Source organism: Ambystoma mexicanum, chromosome 6p (genome assembly GCF_040938575.1).
Source record: "Ambystoma mexicanum isolate Mex_15411 chromosome 6p, UKY_AmexF1_1, whole genome shotgun sequence".
Taxonomy (NCBI): Eukaryota; Metazoa; Chordata; class Amphibia; order Caudata; family Ambystomatidae; genus Ambystoma; species Ambystoma mexicanum.
In genome coordinates, this window is record NC_090935.1 from 17,922,160 (window position 1) to 17,941,138 (window position 18,979).

The 18,979-nt window shown below is 47.4% G+C and overlaps 1 protein-coding gene across 1 annotated transcript in view; it reads left to right on the top strand.

The window, feature by feature from the left end:
* The window catches only part of LOC138511138 (zinc finger protein 84-like), a 193,587-nt gene that overhangs the window by 20,558 nt on the left and 154,050 nt on the right, over nt 1-18,979 (top strand). Inside the window, exon 3 of the mRNA XM_069626628.1 lies at nt 15,197-17,650. Within this exon, the coding sequence (XP_069482729.1) occupies nt 15,863-17,650 (1,788 nt within the window). The 5' untranslated portion in view covers nt 15,197-15,862. The remainder of the gene's footprint in view (nt 1-15,196; nt 17,651-18,979) is intronic.

An 18,979-nucleotide genomic window follows, 5' to 3' on the forward strand; every position in this document is an offset into this window, starting at 1 on the left:
CATTCTGTAATAATCTTGTGGAATTCCTTGCGATTATTACGGGCGTTGGAGATTCTATTCTCGTAAAAAGATTTGTTTGGCCTTCCGGATTTTGGCTTTGTAGATATGGTAATGATGGACACAGGTTGTTTTGTTTTGGGGAGAAGGGTTGGTCCACCATCTGCGGTCATGGGGGCAGTGTGGAGATAAGGTCAGTGGAGCTGAAGATCTCATCTAGAGTATGTCCTGCTGTAAGAGTGGCACCTGTTACCTGCTGAGTCAAGTTGAGGGCTTCCAGGTTGTTCTAATGGTCGTGGCATGGGGTTGTCAGGGGCATCGAACCATATGTTGAAGTCTCCTAGTAGGGGTGGGAGATCAGGATGGCTGTGAGGGAGTCACTTAGGGTTTTAGCGAAATGTCTGTTGTAGCTGGGGCTGCGGGGGTCTGTAGATGAGCAGGAAGCTGTGAGTGAGCGACGGGTTCATGGTGAATTTTACAATGTAGTGATTCTGTCTGCACTGCATGCCTGTGCCACAGAGTATAAGATGGATAAATTAGGTTTGTAGAGGATGACAATTCCGCCTGCTCTGCTAGCTCTCTAGTGTGTGATGTGTGTATTGGGGGGAAAGCCTTGCGTCGAATGGGTCGGAAATCGTCAGAGAACCAGGCTTCTGTGATTAACAGGATGTTTAGGCTTTCAGAGGCGATGAAGTGGAATGTGCTGTGTCTGTTTTTTACAACAAATCTGGGGTTGATGAGAATCCATGTGAGTGGAAACGAATAGTGGTGATGGTTGGCCCTTCGGGCTGCGGGCCGGGAGGGTTCGACTGGGAAGGTGGTGGAGGGGATCCCCTGGTGGAGGTCTTGTGGGGGAGTGTGGCCAGTTGTTTCTGTTATGATGGCGGGTGAAGTCTCGAGCATTCTTAGTGTCTGTGGAATGAGTGTTTGTGATGTGTTGGGGGGAGGGAGAGTGTGAGAAGGAGTTTCAGGTGGGGTCCCAAAGGAGGGAGTGGGTGTGCTGTTGAGGGTGCAGGGTGGCGAATGGGTTCAATGAGAGACAGAGTCAGAGAGTTTAGTTGGAGCGAGAAGGGCGGTATGAGGTTTGAGATGACGTTGGGTTGCGTATTTCCCTGGGTATGTTGAGGTGGCTGGGTTGGGAAGGCGAGGTATGTATTAAAGGATTTGTGAAGAGGGATTTCACTGGATTGGGCAAGATGAAGACAGAATTGTGAGGGTAGGGGGAGAGCGTAGGGATGGGGGCGAGCGTAGGGATGGGGGCAGGTAAGGAGAGGCTGCAGAAACAAGATGGTATCGGTGTGGGTGTTGCAGATTCAGTGCTTGAAGGGATTCTTGGCTGCCTGTGGTGTGTGTATGTGTGAGAGGGTCAGCCCTTCTGCGGAGGAGGGGGTGTTGGCGAGGGCTGCGCGGGCGACACTTAGGGATGGGAGGCCCAGCTCCCATAGAATTCTAATTATATTAGAGCTGTGCCTTCCCTGTATGGGGCAGAGGCAGGGCAGTGTGGGAGGGTGGGGCGGTTGGAGGGACTATTCTGCTAGATCCAATACAGGGCTATATTCAAATATTCAGCTAGATGCAATGCAGGGCTACGCTCAATGTTCAGCTAAATGCAATACAGGGCTGTATTCAGCTAGATGCAATACAGGACTATATTCCGATATTCAGCTAGATGCAATACAGGGCTATATTCAGATATTCAGCTAGATGCAATACAGGGCTGTACTCCAATATTCAGCTAGATGCAATACAGGGCTATATTCAGATATTCAGCTAGATGCAATACAGGACTATATTCCGATATTCAGCTAGATGCAATACAGGGCTATATTCAGATATTCAGCTAGATGCAATACAGGGCTGTACTCCAATATTCAGCTAGATGCAATACAGGGCTATATTCAGATATTCAGCTAGATGCAATACAGGGCTGTACTCCAATATTCAGCTAGATGCAATACAGGGCTATATTCAGATATTCAGCTAGATGCAATACAGGGCTGTACTCCAATATTCAGCTAGATGCAATACAGGGCTATATTCAGATATTCAGCTAGATGCAATACAGGGCTATATTCAGCTAGATGCAATACAGGGCTATACTCCAATATTCGGCTAGATGCAATACAGGGCTATATTCAGATATTCAGCTAGATGCAATACATGGCTATATTCAGCTAGATGCAATACAGGGCTATATTCAGATATTCAGCTAGATGCAATACAGGGCTGTACTCCAATATTCAGCTAGATGCAATACAGGGCTATATTCAGATATTCAGCTAGATGCAATACAGGGCTATATTCAGATATTCAGCTAGATGCAATACAGGGCTATATTCAGATATTCAGCTAGATGCAATACAGGGCTATACTCCAATATTCGGCTAGATGCAATACAGGGCTATATTCAGATATTCAGCTAGATGCAATACAGGGCTATATTCAGCTAGATGCAATACAGGGCTATATTCAGATATTCAGCTAGATGCAATACAGGTGTTCTAACTTGAGTGTCGTGTAGACCGATGAGACCTCCGTCCCCAAGTGACGCACAGGGGAACTAAATAGAAACCCGCTGTACGACCTTTGAGGCCACAGGTGAGAGATGTCTTCTCGGATCCACGGAGCCTCTAGGAACACCGAAGCTGCTGTCAAGAGGGAATGAGGTTAAGCACCAGGCAAGCACAATACAATAAGGAAAACAAGTAACTAAAGTGTCTTACCTATCTGGTGTAATGGAGACCCAGGTGACCTAGTAGGGAGGTTCGAGGCTCATTAGATGCGGCGGTCCCTGGAATGGTAGAACCGCAGGTTCAGCGTGGATGAAGAGTAGCCACCTGTGGGAGTCAGGGCTGGACTTGAATCCCCAGTAGGGAAAAGGCGTAGAAGATCAGCAAGGTACCAAGGGATGATCCAAAGACAAGTCGAGGTGCAGTCCAAATATCCGGCAACAGGTAAAGAGTTCCAAGCAAAAGTACCAAGGGGTGTCCGAGGGAGTCCGTGATAGATTTCCGTGGTCAAGGTAAACAAGGAGCAAGTTGTAACGCCAAACAGTGTCCGAAGCCAGCTGAGAAGCAATGAGCGTTCTGTCTCTCAGTACTTTATACTGATCGCCCCTGGGTCACGTGACTTCTCTGGATCATGTGACGTCCACCAAGATCACATGGGGAACGCCGTAGTGTATCACGTGACTGGCGTGAGGACGTGAGGCCGCCCTTTCTGCTATACGTTCTCCAAGGCAGTTGCCAATGCAGAAAAGGTTGCAATCGAGCCCGTACACTGGTACGGAGTTTTCGGTTCTGTGGGTTCACCGAATCACTTGAGCCTCGAAGCTTGGGAGGAGGTGTTGGGGGAATGTGGGCAGTGTTCTGACGTGTCGTGGCCTGGTGTGCAGAGGATCGCCTAACATAGCCCCCCCCCAACGGCCCACGACCCCGTGGGCAGGACGGATGATCCCTATGGAAGCGGGCAACCAACCGCGGGGCGTTCAAATCAGACGCGGAAACCCACGAACGCTCCTCCGGGCCGTAACCCATCCAATCCACCAGATACTGGAGTCTACCCCTAAACCACCTAGAACCCAAAATGGCCGACACCTCAAAAACATCAGGAGAGGTCAAGGACACCGGCGCAACAGGGGTACGAAGACGGACTGAGTCGGGACAGGGTTTGAGGAGGGAGACATGAAACACAGGATGGATACGCCAAGAGCTGGGGAGTACTAAACGGAAAGCCACCGGATTAACAACCTGTGAGATCACATACGGACCGACAAAGCGAGGCAGCAACTTCCGGCAACCCACCAGTCGAAGATGCCGGGAAGATAACCAGACCCTAGAACCCACCACCAGAGGGGGAGCAGCACGACGCTTGCCATCCGCACGGGCCTTCATGGAGGCCTTTGCTTCAGTGAGATGAACCACTGTACTTGCATGAATAGCCGAAAGATCCCTAAGACATGTCGTGGCCGCAGGATTCAAAGAACCAGAGGCATCAGGGACCGGCAAAACCTTGGGATGTTGACCATAGAGGGCGTAAAAAGGAGAATAACCAGTAGCTGAATGAGCCGCGTTGTTATACGCGAACTCCGCAAGCCGCAAAACGGCCAACCAAGAGGACTGATGTTGCAATATGAGGCAACAAAGGTATTGTTCCATCGATTGATTCGTCCTTTCGGTCTGGCCATCGGTCTCCGGATGATAGGCCGAAGAATACCTCGTATCGATGCCCAGCAGTTTCGTCAAGGACCTCCAAAACCGAGAGGTGAACTGTGAACCTCGATCGGAAACAATGACCGAAGGGAGGCCGAATAACATAAACACATGTTCAAAAAACAAGTCCGCCAAGACAGGGGCCGAAGGGATACCCCTACAAGGAACAAAACGGGCCATTTTAGTGAACGTGTCCACCACTACCCAGACGGTGTCAAAGCCTTTGGACTTGGGGAGATCGGTAACGAAATCCATTGTTAACGTATGCCAGGGCCTGGGAGGTACCGGGAGTGGAAGCAACAATCCAACCGGTCGACCCCTTTGATGTTTAGCCTGAGCACATACCGCACAAGATCTGACATAACACTCTACATCGCGCTTCATAGAAGGCCACCAACACCAACGCTTGAGAAGATCTAAAGTGCGCTCTTGTCCGGGATGGGCATTAAAGGGAGCGTCATGAGACCACTCAAGGGCTAGGTTACGTGTATCAGGTGTAGGAAGAAACAGGCGTTCATGTACGAAAGGTAGACCATCAGAATATACAGGATCCCATTCTCGCAACTGGTCAGAATGATTGCTAGTCCAGGACCGGACCGAATCTAATAGTGACAATGAGGGTGTACAGAGACAAATCACATGGCTTTTACCGAGAACAGTGTCGGGGAATGTAGGCAACTGGACCCCACCCGGAGAACGTGACAAGGCATCCGCCTTCCCATGTGAAGTGCCAGGACGGTGCATGATATGGAAATCAAAGGCGGAAAAGAAAAGATGCCATCGGACCTGTCTGCTATTGATGCATTTCAAAGAAGCCAGATCCTGTAGGTTCCGATGATCGGAGTATACCGTGACGGGATGTCTGGCCCCCAGAAGATGATGACGCCAGACACGGAAAGCATCCATGACAGCCAAGAGTTCTTTCTCCGTGACGGTATAATGAGACTCAGTACTGGAAAACTTACGGGAATGATATGCAACTGGATGTAATTTGCCTGTATTTGGACATGTTTGTGATAATACCGCACCGAGGGCAAAGGAAGAGGCATCCGCCTCAACTATGAACGGAAGATCAGGATTAGGATGTTGGAGTACCGGTGCGGTAGTAAAGGCGGTTTTCAAAGCCTCAAAAGCCTCCTGCTGTTCTCTCTGCCATTGATAAGATACCTGAGGACTAGTCAGGGCTGTAAGCGGGGCTACAATGGTGGAAAAGGAAGAAATGAAACGTCTGTAAAAGTTGGCGAACCCTAAAAAAGCCTGCAAGGATTTGAGTGTACGAGGTACTGGCCAATCTAATACTGCTTTGACCTTAGATTCATTCATGGATAACGCCCCAGGGGTGATGTGAAAACCCAAAAACTCGACAGTTGTCTTATGGAACTGACATTTCTCAGGTTTGGCAAACAAGGAATGTTCTCTCAAACGGGTCAATATTTCTTGGACATGAATCACGTGTTCATCAAGGTCACGAGAAAAGATTAGGATATCGTCCAAGTACACAACCATATATACATCCAATATATCCCTGAATATGTCGTTCATGAATCGTTGGAAAGTGGCCGGGGCGTTACATAGGCCAAAGGGCATGACCAGATATTCGTACAAGCCATACCGAGTGCAGAAAGCGGTCTTCCACTCGTCTCCCTCGCGGACGCGTACTAAGTTGTATGCGCCGCGTAGGTCGAGCTTAGTGAAAACGGAAGCGTGTGTTAAATGGTCTAGAAGTGGAGTGATTAACGGGATGGGATACCTATCCTTTTTAGTGATAGCGTTAAGACGCCGATAATCTACACAAGGGCGTAAATCCCCCTCCTTCTTAGGTACAAAGAAGATAGGACTTGCCGCGGGTGAAGTGGAGGGGCGGATGTGTCCTAGTCGCAGGGCGTTCTGTACATAGTCTTTCAATGCCAGTTCCTCCGAAGGGGACAAAGAATAGATCCTGCCCGAAGGAATATTGGAATCGGGAAGCAGTTCGATTGGGCAGTCATATGGTCTGTGTGGAGGGAGTACTTCAGACGAGCCCCGGTCGAACACTGACTCGAATTCTCTGTATTCTGGCGGAATCCCAGATACCAACCCCCCAACAGTATGTGTATGCACAAGCTCCGGATCGTCGACAGTCAGTGCGAGTTGGGCTAAGGCCCCCAAAGCCCGGGAAGGTGTGTCAGGGGCTTGATGGACCGGAAGACAATAATTCTGACAGATATCAGACTCAAAGACTACAGTACCTGACTGCCAATTGATCAACGGATTATGTTCATGTAACCATGGAATCCCTAGGATGATGCCGAATTGGGGTGTGGTGATCAAATCAAAACTCAGGGTTTCGGTGTGTACTTCTTGTATGGTTAACAAGAGGGGTGCGGTTTGCTGTTTGACAGGACCAGAAACCAGTGCAGAGCCGTCCACGGCTTGGACATGTTCTGGTCGTGTTTTCACCACTAAAGGTAGGTTGAGGGAATGGGCCAAATCAATATCTATGTAATTACCAGTGGCACCTGAATCAATAATGATATTGACTGCATGAAGAAGGCCTGTAGAGGGACATAGGGTAGCCTTTACAGAAATGGGTTGAACACGAGTAAAGGCAAGGGAGGTACCCGGAGAAGATGACGGAACACTCGACCTGTTCTCCGGTTCTAAGGTCGAGCCGTCCGAAAAACCTGACTCTTCCTGGGCCGTCGAGGACACTCTTTCACGAAATGTCCAGTGGTACCACAATAAAAGCATGCATTATCCACCCTTCTACGTTCTCTCTCAGATGTTGTAATAGGACTACGTAACCCTCCCACTTGCATAGGTTCTTCGGTACTGGAAGCAGGAGTGCCAACAAGAGTGGGAGAGGAAGTGGCCCCCAATTCAGCTCTACGCTCCGATCGTCGTGCATCTACCTGCAAGACCAGATCAACCAATTCCTGGTACTGAGTAGGCATAGAAGGGATCACTGCTAGTGCATCTTTCATGGTGTTACTCAACCCCCTATAGAAAACCACCGCCCTCTTGTTTTCTGGCCATGATGTTTCCGCAACTAGCTGATTGAATCGGGTGATGTAATCTATCAGAGACCTTTTACCCTGAGTCAATTCCAACAACTCCAAATCCCTAGACTGTACTTTGTGTCGGGTATTGAATACTCGGGCCATTTCTAGGACCAGCAAATCAAAGTCGTAGAGAACTGGGCTGTTGTTCTCTAACAGGGGATTAGCCCAAGCGGCTGCTGTTCCGGCCAAATGGGAAAGGGCGAAGGCAGCTTTAGCAGTGGTGGTGGAAAAAGCCAAAGGTCTGCATAGGAAATGTAACTTGCACTGATTAATAAAGGTTCTGAACTTCTTGGGATCCCCTTGATAGCGTTCAGGAGCAGCTAGGGGGGAAGGGGTTGGAAGTATCATCGGAGTTGGGACTACAGGAGCAATAACGGGAGAGGGCGTAGTGGAGGAGCTGGCATCGCCAAACTCAGGGTCTGCAGGAAGGGAATGTTGAACACTTTGTATGGAATCTAACCTTTGATGGATCACAGCGTTTGCGGCGGCCATATCTGCCCTTAATATTGTAATTGCCTGAACCAAAGCAGCTATGGGTTCATCCGTGGATCCCTGCATCGTCTGACACGACTATACGGCTTCTCAGTCTGTTCTAACTTGAGTGTCGTGTAGACCGATGAGACCTCCGTCCCCAAGTGACGCACAGGGGAACTAAATAGAAACCCGCTGTACGACCTTTGAGGCCACAGGTGAGAGATGTCTTCTCGGATCCACGGAGCCTCTAGGAACACCGAAGCTGCTGTCAAGAGGGAATGAGGTTAAGCACCAGGCAAGCACAATACAATAAGGAAAACAAGTAACTAAAGTGTCTTACCTATCTGGTGTAATGGAGACCCAGGTGACCTAGTAGGGAGGTTCGAGGCTCATTAGATGCGGCGGTCCCTGGAATGGTAGAACCGCAGGTTCAGCGTGGATGAAGAGTAGCCACCTGTGGGAGTCAGGGCTGGACTTGAATCCCCAGTAGGGAAAAGGCGTAGAAGATCAGCAAGGTACCAAGGGATGATCCAAAGACAAGTCGAGGTGCAGTCCAAATATCCGGCAACAGGTAAAGAGTTCCAAGCAAAAGTACCAAGGGGTGTCCGAGGGAGTCCGTGATAGATTTCCGTGGTCAAGGTAAACAAGGAGCAAGTTGTAACGCCAAACAGTGTCCGAAGCCAGCTGAGAAGCAATGAGCGTTCTGTCTCTCAGTACTTTATACTGATCGCCCCAGGGTCACGTGACTTCTCTGGATCATGTGACGTCCACCAAGATCACATGGGGAACGCCGTAGTGTATCACGTGACTGGCGTGAGGACGTGAGGCCGCCCTTTCTGCTATACGTTCTCCAAGGCAGTTGCCAATGCAGAAAAGGTTGCAATCGAGCCCGTACACTGGTACGGAGTTTTCGGTTCTGTGGGTTCACCGAATCACTTGAGCCTCGAAGCTTGGGAGGAGGTGTTGGGGGAATGTGGGCAGTGTTCTGACGTGTCGTGGCCTGGTGTGCAGAGGATCGCCTAACAACAGGGCTATATTCAGATATTCAGCTAGATGCAATACAGGGCTATACTCCAATATTCGGCTAGATGCAATACAGGGCTATATTCAGATATTCAGCTAGATGCAATACAGGGCTATATTCAGATATTCAGCTAGATGCAATACAGGGCTATACTCCAATATTCGGCTAGATGCAATACAGGGCTATATTCAGATATTCAGCTAGATGCAATACAGGGCTATACTCCAATATTCAGCTAGATGCAATACAGGGCTATATTCAGCTAGATGCAATACAGGGCTATGCTCCAATATTCAGCTAGATGCAATACAGGGCTATACTCCAATATTCAGCTAGATGCAATACAGGGCTATACTCCAATATTATTATTGGTTACCGCCAAAGTCGTGATGAGGCCCACAGACTTGGACCGATAAATTCAGCCCGCGCTCCAAGTGACCTGATTGGTTGCGCCACCTGCCCTGAGTGCTAATACATATTATTCAACTGTCTTAAGCCACAAAAGCCCTCTAGATGGCGCAGCATAACAGAGAAACCATATGTTCAATGTCTTTATAATGCTGGAAAAATACCTTTCTAAAGGCGAGAATAAGATTGGTAAAAAAGCTTATTAGTTATTATAATTGGTCAAAAATAAATGTTTGTTTTTTGATTGGCTAAGTTTCCAGCATTCTAAAGACATAGGGCCTCATTACGTCCCTGGCGGAATGGGTTAAACGGCGCCGTAAGAGGTGACGGTGCCGTTCAACCCGTTCCGCCACATTACGAGGTCCCCTCGCGGGACACGGTCAGCACGCCTGGGAAAACCAGGCGTGCTTACCGGGTCCCGCAAGGGGAAGAGGGAGCAAACAACGGGCCATCTCGTAATGGCCCGTTGTTTACTCCCTCTCCCATTCCCATTCAGCCCTATGGGGGCTGAAATGGGAATGGGGATGGACCGTGTCCGGGTCCTTGAGGGAGGACTTACCGGGCCATCCGAACTCGGAATGGCCCGGTAAGTCCTCATTCCGAGGACTCGGACACGATTCCAGCAGCAGCCATGCCACCAATAGTGGCATGGCTGCCGGCCGGACTCGTAATGAGGCCCATAGAACCACAATGAACACACTTTCCTTTCTCTGTCTTAGCTGACGGCGGCACAGGTGCCTTTTCAGAGTCCAGTAATGCTCTCCACCTCCTTCGATCATCTATCCTGTACGCTGCTCTCCCCACCCCCTCTTTTTCCGTGGATCCATCCAGACAACAGCTGAGAATTCTCTGCAGTTCTATGAACAATCCCTGCAGGCCACTTCTACCAAGATCTGGGGCTGCAAAGAATATCAATAACTAGCACCACACAGTGGGAGCAAGGCCAAGTAGTAGCACGGATCAGACTAGGAACTGTGGTGGACCGACATAGGCGGACACATGGACATAATTCAAACAATTTTATTAAAGAAACGAAAACGCTTCTAGCCCTACAGATATGATGAATGTTCCCCAACTTCAAAAGAAAAATAATAAATTGGTGCTCGTCGGAATGTCCCACAAAGTTCTGTCCTCTGTCCAAGACCTATTCTATCCTATGCTCACTCTACCAATAAACAATTAAGCTTGACACACGTAAGTTTTACTCTGACTCTACTGGGGGTTTGGGGAGGAAGCGGGGTTGGGGGATGGGGGAGGGAGATGACTTGGACTGGGTCTGGTTTCTGACCCCCACCTTCATTTGATGCTCTTTCTATTGGGTCCGGCCTGTGGATAGTGTTCAAAGTTCACTCTTAAGTATTTCTCTCCTCCAGTAGAAGCGTAATCTAGACCCCCATGTGATATGGTTCAACAGCTCAAAAAGTTCCTTTCCACGTAGGAACGTCGGTTATATGTTTGTGTTTGGGGGGATATACATTGTTCTCCCAAAGGTAATGATGTCATCACTGAAGAAATAATAGACTGGTCAAATGATGTGTACGATTGGTGACCAACTGCTGACCTAGTGTCAAACACCTTCCTTGATCGCTTGTATATGGAAATGGGGAGCCTTAATGTGCTTGGTTAGTTCTTTCTAGAGAAAGAAAATGGTACAAAATCATGGTCCTGATGATTAAAATATTCACATACCAATATCCATTTCTTATTTTTCAACCATCTGAACTTCTAATTTCCTCTTGACTTTTCTCTCGACTTTTCTACTGTTCTTCTGCCCTGTTTGGGCTCCCTAACTCTCATCTTGCCCCTCTTAAATCGGTGTTCAACTTGTCTATTCATCTTTTGTGTCTTCTCTCATTGCAGGACTCTATTACTGCCTCTCTTGAAACACTTGGCTGGTTACCCATTCATTCTCAAATTAAATTCAACTTTCTTTGTCTTGTATTTAAATCTCTGTATGGTCTTCCTCCCAGCTATCTTGCTGCACTAATATCCTGGCACACTCTCCGTTCTTCTCAATTCAAACTTTCGACTCCCCGTCCCCTGTGTGCACAGTCTTGTTTTCATTCCTTTGAGCATCTTGCTCCTCTTCATTGGAACGTTGTTCCGCTTTCTCTTCGCTCTTTCTCCACTTATTCTGTTTCGTGGTTCTCTGAAATCTCATCTACTTCAACACTTTTGATATGAAATGGCATTTGTAACGCGCCTATACTATTTTACTATTTTATTTTTTATTGTGATATTAGTCAAAAGTTTTGACTTTTTACACACATAACAACATAAAAGAAGAAAAATACATTAGCAGTGAAGCATAATTAAAAAAAAGGAAGAAAAATACATAATTTAAAAACATGTCTAAAACGTCTTCAACCTTGTAGAGGCTGTACAGTATCATTTACTAATAAATTCATGTCAACCGAGAATTACGTCACTTCATAAGTGAGAAATGTTTCATGACCTTGTGACAATCTTTCCCAGAAAAGAGTAGAGTTCAAGGTTTCCTGATTATGGACAGATGTTACAGGGGTAAGTTGTTGGGTCTCGAATATGCTGGGGACACAAAATTAGTCTATATAGACTTAGCCATTTCCATTCCATTTGGAATAGCAAAGAGCCAAGGCCCAACTCCTATCGTAGACTTGCAATTGGTATACAGTTTGGTAGAGATAAGACCTTTTTCCCTAGCTGACTCTCAATTTTGTCCCAATTTACATCAAAAGATTGTGGATAGCATTCTATCCCATAGCTGATAGATGGAAGTACCTTTGCCCCATAGAATTTTATCAGAGGTATAAGAGAGAATTTCCAGTACTTGTAATACACCCTTTTCATTTGCGCTCCCAATTTTCTTTGTTTGGGTTCCATTATTGACAACAAATGCGACATAGAGGGGTAAGATGGTATTTGACACCCCAAGTAAATAACCTCTTTATCTATCGGCACCACGATATTATTCCGATGCCATGGATCTGATTTGATATTTTTGTTAGGATGTTTAAAAATCACAATCTTAGACTTTCCTGGATTTATAATCGCATCATTTTGGGCTGCATAGTCAGATAAGCCTATCAATAGCCGCTGGCGCCCAATTTGAGTATGGTCCATGACTAGAATATCATCAGCGTAGGCAAACCATGATAACTTACCTGCGCCGATCCTTGGGGCCACTAAGCCTTTGTCCATCAGCCATTGAGACAAGTCTGCCATAAATAATATGAATAGAAAAGGGGCCAGAAGGCATCCCTGTCGGACCCCCTCTCAGTATTAATAGTCTTTGATAGTAGACCAGATCTTGTAAGTCTAACTCTGAGGGCAGAGTTTTGATGGAGATATATTAAGATGTTTAGAATGCCATGAGGCAAACCCCAGTTTTTTAGTTTCCACTACAGCCTTTTCCTATTAATTGTATCAAAATTCCTGGGAGAGGTCCACCCAGGCAGCCAAGAGCGGAGTGCCAGTGTTGGAAAAGGAAGCAGATGTAACACAGGAGCGCGCCTATACACAAGTGTTTCAAGACATTATGAGGCAAGGAAGGGGGAACAGAGGGAGCACAAAGACAACTATCTTACTAGGCCGAGTGACAATGAATTTGCGCAACTGCAGGGCAGGGGGGAGGGGGCATTGCTGTACATGGGATCAAAACGATAACCAGAAGTGCGGCCAGCAGGTGCAAGAGTAGTGTAGAACGCAGGTGTCCAAAAGTGCAGGTAGGGGGACTGTGGGGTTACAGATACAGACCCAAGTGCAAGGGTTGCCAGGAGGCAGTGCGGGTGTGCAATTGGGTGGGCTGGGACCTGGGCCTGAAATCAGAGGGTAGCCAGGTGACCAGTGCAGTATCAGACAGGAAATCAGTAGGGGAGAGGAAGAGAGAAGGCAGAAGCAAAGAGGAAGGTGGCAGGGAGGCTGTCCAGAGGGAGGCCTCAGCCGAAGAAAGTGATCTACCACCAACTGTTGCTTGGAGAAGTGACTGACCTTAAGGGAGTTGGAGGTGGAGGAGCGAAGAGCTCGAGTAGGAAGGTATTTACGAAGAGAGAGTTGGAGGTATTGAGGACCCATGCCCCAGAAGGCCTTGAGGACAAAGCAGAGGGTCTTGAACTTAATCCTTGCAGCCACTGGGAGCCAATGCAGAGATTTCAGTGCTGGAGAGATACGATCACTGGGCTTGAGGCCAAGGACAAGTTTTGCAGTCCTATTCTGGATGAGTTGCAGAGGGCGGAGAGTAGAAGCAGGCGGAGGCTGTTGCAGTAGTCCAGCCTAGAGGGAACCAGAGCTCTAGAGACTGTGGGCCTCATTACGATCCAGGCGGTAGAGTGATAATGGCGCCGGTAGAGTTGCCGGTGCCGTGATCACTCTACCGCCTCATTACGAGGTCTGCTTGTGGGTGCAGCTAAGGACGGCTGGTCAGACCAGGCATCCTTAGCGGGACCCGCTAGCAGACCAGGATGCTAACAACGGGCCATCATGAACGGGCCCGTTGTTAGCATCCTCCCCATTCCCATTGAGCCCTATAGGGGCTCAAATGGGAATGGGGATGTACTGAGTCCGGGTCCCGAAAATGGGAATTACCGGGCCCGCTAAAGTCGGCATGGCCCGGTAATTCCCTATTTTTGGGACCCGGTAACCGGTTTGGGGGTAGCCATGCCACTAAAAGCAGCATGGCTACCTCCAAACTCATAATGAGGCCCAGTGTGCTTCTGGGGGATGGAGAGGAAAGGAAGAATACCTATGAGGAGGTGCAGTTGGTAGTTTAACTTCTTAGAGATGTCAGAGATGTGAGGCGGAAAGAAGAGTGTGGAGTCGAAGATGACTCAGAGGAGCTTAGCCTCACAGGTGGGAGCAGGACGAGGGCCAAGGGAGGCCGGCAGAGAGTGACAGGAAGGGAGAATGCAGGTGTGCTGGTAAGGAGAATCTCCGTCTTACTGGCATTAAGGCAGAGATCGCTGACAGCACACCACTTCTGAATAGCAGACGGTCAGAGATGAGAGAAGGGGAAGAGGTGGCAGAGGGGAGCCTGCAAACGAGCTGTATGTCTTCCGCATAGCACTGAAAGTTGGAGCAGAGAGCGGCAATGCAGTGGGCGAGAGGTGCCAGGTATTGGTTGAACAGCCAGGGAGAGAGTTTGGACACATGTGGAACACCACAGGTAGAGATAGAGGAGAGGAAGGACCCAAGTTGGACCTGGGAGGGTTGATAAGAGAGGAACGAGGTCAGACAGGCTAGGGCCTGATGGGTGACACCCAGGTTATCACGGAGACGGTTGAGTTATTGTTTTCTGGATTTTATTGTTTATACATTTATCTTGTAACCATTCTGTATCCTGTGTACAGCGCTTTTGGTTAAGGCGGTCAATAAAATATAAATAAAATACAAATGCATAAAGTGTTTTGTTCACCCAGCCGGTGTGATCTGCATTTCCACATGCTCTTGGACACTGCATTTCTTAATAAAAAATAAATTGCACTGTTTCTGCTGCATGTCACCTCTCACATTGGGCCTCATTACAAGTTTGGTGGTATCTGGTTGGTAAATCCACCCAGATACCACAAAACTGTATTCCGGATGCCACCTCTTGGTACTGCCGGATTACAAGTGGTGATGGTGGTGATGTAAGTCCCCATTTATTCTCAGTGCATAGGACGCGGGGGTTTTTGGTGTAATTACTGTGGCAATAATGCCACCGAAATGTTATGATAATTTGCCAGATTTACCTCCAAGCTTTTATAGCTGGAAGTGATTCCTCCAAATTTCCACCAACCTTACTGTTGGGTGGTGCGGTAATGCAGCGGTGTATGTGAATACATGCGTATTTTACCCACACGCCCAACTCAAAATGAGCCCTATTATATTTTATTATAAGAGCACTGCTACTCTGCTACCTATTTGGGTGCCTGTCCTCAATATATGGCTCTTCAAAGTCTTATTAGTTACTACGACCGTAAATAAATAATGCCCTCACTACTAGTTAGAACCGTTCTGCCTGTTGTTGATGCCTGCGACCAGAACATGTTGAAACTAATAATGTGCTTCTCCTTTTATTTCAATAGGTGATTGAAGCCCCAAAATGTGCAACAGTGATTTGTTAAACTCTCTGGACTAATGCAAAGCTTCATTGATACGATGCACAATTTCCTAACACCAAAGGATTCAAGTCTCTGGTCCAGTTGTCTTCTGGGGCTTTTCAGGAACTGGGATTGACATGCCTATTGAATATATGAAGGGTTTCATCCATTCAACACACACGAAGAAGCCTTTAACATCGCTACAATGAATCCCCAGCATTACAGACTAACGTTGGCAACAGGGTTTGATGTGCAGTAAAACGAGCTTTTTTTGTTTCACACATTATTCCCGAGAGAATACTTGTCAGTGCCATTTTATATTGGTTCTTACTGCAAGGATATTTTAAGGGGTTTGGAAATGTGAATGGACAAACCGTACCCTTGCACTGAATATTTTAAAAGTTTATTTCCAAAGAATAATCTTGCTTGTCACTAGAAATAACCCACACATGAAAAAGCTAATCTATGCTCTGAGTTTGGGAAAAGGTTCAGTGGAAAGTGTCCTCTTATTAAGATCCTGACAAAATCAACTGGAGAGAAAGTTGCTATGTACATATTACCCACGTGAGAACATAGGTGAAAAACCTTATCAGTGCATCAAATTTGGGGAATAGCTTCTGTTTGCATGATACACGTATCTGCCACCAGAGGATGCCTTCAGGTGAGAACCCCCATGTATGCACTGAATGTGGGAAAGGGTTTGTTCAGAAGGGAGAGCTTACTATCCACCAGAGAACACACACAGGTAACAAATCGCATGTGTGCACTGAATGTGAGAAAGGGTTTGCTACAAAGGTAGTGCTTACTATCCACCAGAGAATACATATAGGTGAGAAACCGTATGTGTGTACTGAATGTGGGATTGGGTTTGCTACAAAGGGAGAGCTTACTATCCACCAGAGAACACATACAGATGAGAAACCTCACGTGTGCACTCAATGTGGGAAAGGGTTTGCTCAGAAGGGACATCTTACTATCCACCAGAGAACACATATAGGTGAGAAACCACATGTGTGCACTGAATGTGGGAAAGGGTTTGCTACAAAGGGAGAGCTTACTATCCACCAGAGAACACATACAGGTGAGAAACCTCATGAGTGCACAGAATGTGGGATAAGGTTTATTCATAAGGGACATCTTATTTGCCACCAGAGAACACATACAGGTGAGAAACCACATGAGTGCACTGAATGTGGGAAAGGGTTTGCTACAAAGGGAGGGCTTACCATCCACCAGAGAACACATACAGGTGAGAAGCCACATGTGTGCACTGAATGTGGGAAAGGGTTTGTTCAGAAGGGGCATCTTATTTGCCACCAGAGAACACATACAGGTGAGAAACCTAATGAGTGCACTGAATGTGGGAAAGGGTTTGGTGAGAAGGGACATCTTATTCGCCACCAGCGAACACATACAGGTGAGAAACCACATGAGTGCACTGAATGTGGGAAAGGGTTTACTACAAAGGGAGAGCTTACAAGCCACCAGAGAACACATACAGGTGAGAAACCTCATGAGTGCACTGAATGTGGGAAAAGATGTCTTATGTGCCACCAGGGTGTGCTTAGTTTCCACCAGAGAACACATACAGGTGAGAAACCACATGAGTGCACTGAATGTCAGAAAGGGTTTGCTACAAAGGGAGAACTTACTATCCACCAGAGAACACACAAACCCCATGTGTGCACTGAATGTGGGAAAGGGTTTGCTGCAAATGGAGATCTTACTATCCACCAGAGAATACATACAGGTGAGAAACCCCATGTGTGCACTGAATGTGGGAAAGGGTTTGCTCATAAGGGGCATCTTACTATCCACCAGAGAATGCATACAGGTGAGAAACCTCATGAGTGCACGGAATGTGGGAAAGGGTTTGTTGAGAAGGGACCTCTTATTCGCCACCAGAGAACACATACAGGAGAGAAACCACATGAGTGCAATGAATGTGGGAAAAAGTTTGTTGAGAAGGGACATCTTATTCGCCACCAGAGAACACATACAGGTGAGAAACCACATGTGTGCACTGAATGTGGGAAAGCGTTTGCTACAAAGGGGGAGTTTACTCTCCACCAGAGAACGCATACAGGAGAGAAACCTCATGAGTGCGCTGAATGTGGGAAAGGGTTTATTCATAAGGGCAATCTTATTGCGCACCAGAGAACACATACAGGTGAGAAACCACATGTGTGCACTGAATGTGGGAAAGGGTTTGCTCAGAAGGGAGTGCTTACTCTGCACCAGCGAACACACACAGGTGAGAGACCTCATGAGTGCACTGAATGTGGCAAAGGGTTTGCTACAAAGGGGGATCTTACTAACCACCAGAGAACACATACAGGTGTGAAACCTCATGAGTGCTCCGAATGTGGGAATAGATATGCTAGGAAGGGTCAGCTCACGCTCCACCAGCGAGGACACGCAAATGAAAAACCTGTATCAGTGAGAACAATAACCTAAATAGGCACCAGACAAAACCTGTACATGAGGGTCCATTTCAGGGTATTGACTGTTTTAAATACTTCAGGATGTTCATATCTGCCATGAGAGAAGACATTCATGTGAGGGTCCATTTCAGTGTAGTGAATGAGAGGCTTAGGTATGCCATAGGTCTGGGGGTTACTACGAGTTTACACATTTAGCTCCCAGTGCCAAATGACCCTCCCCCAGTAACAAACTGAGGACTCAGTCAAGGGCAAGTTAGAACTGTTGTTTATTACACAACTGCCAGGGATCATACAGGACATTCGAAAATTCCAAGAATCTCCGCTCCCCAGCCCGTGTCGGGCCCTTTCGTTGTCCCCTTGCCTCAGTACATGGGCCCTTCCCTGAAAAACCTATTGGTCCTTCTGGTTGGGTGATCATAGTGGCATCCCTTACAGATGACCCCGATGGACCTTAGTCAATTGGCCCTTGCATGTCAGGTGGCTGGCATGCCCCTTCCCCAAGAAACGTATCTATTACATTGTTGCAGGGTCGCAGGATTACCATTTGCCCTTGCCCTCTGCCATCCACCCCTGGATTTATGTTTCCTGATTGGCTGGAACTGTTCTCCCTGGGCCTGGGACCCAGCTCTGTTCTCAGTTCTCTGTGCACCTTCACAAGGTGATGAGAATGACTGTGTTCCCAATGTATCTGTTAGCAGTACCACTTTTGCCTGTGAGAGTGCCCTCAGCTTTGCAACGTTGTCAACGACTTAATGTTTCATTTCATGTATGGTCGCTGAGAACTGTTCATCTTCCCACCATGGGTGAATGACATTGTCTAGCTTGGCTGCACGTGGTTGAGGGCCACACAATTGCGCTCTTCTGGTCTGCAGTGTATGAGGATGTATTCTGTTTTTCTGCAGATGGCCCCTTGTTTTAGGTTTGGAATGTGTTGCTGGCCTCTGACCTGGGCTGCGAGCCCTGTCCTGATGTTCTGTGTAGCCTGGATCTGCCATCCCTCATCTCTCATCCTGCGGCTTGTAGCCTCATGTGATCCTCTGTATACTTATATTATGATTTCTACATCTCTATACTGTGCTATGCTTCCCATAGGTTAATCGTCTTTGGTCCTTCCAGGCTCCTTACATGATGCTGTAGTTCCAAATGGTTAGTTGCCATAAGCATATGCAAGCTTGCTCTGCATCCCTTCATTTGCCTTGTGTTCCTCTTTTCTGCACCTGGCTAATGATAAAAATAATAAAAGCTTTTGACAGTATGTGTATGCATCTTTCCTCTATCTACAGAACTGTGTAAGCATGTTCTTTGTCTATGCACGTATGTTTGT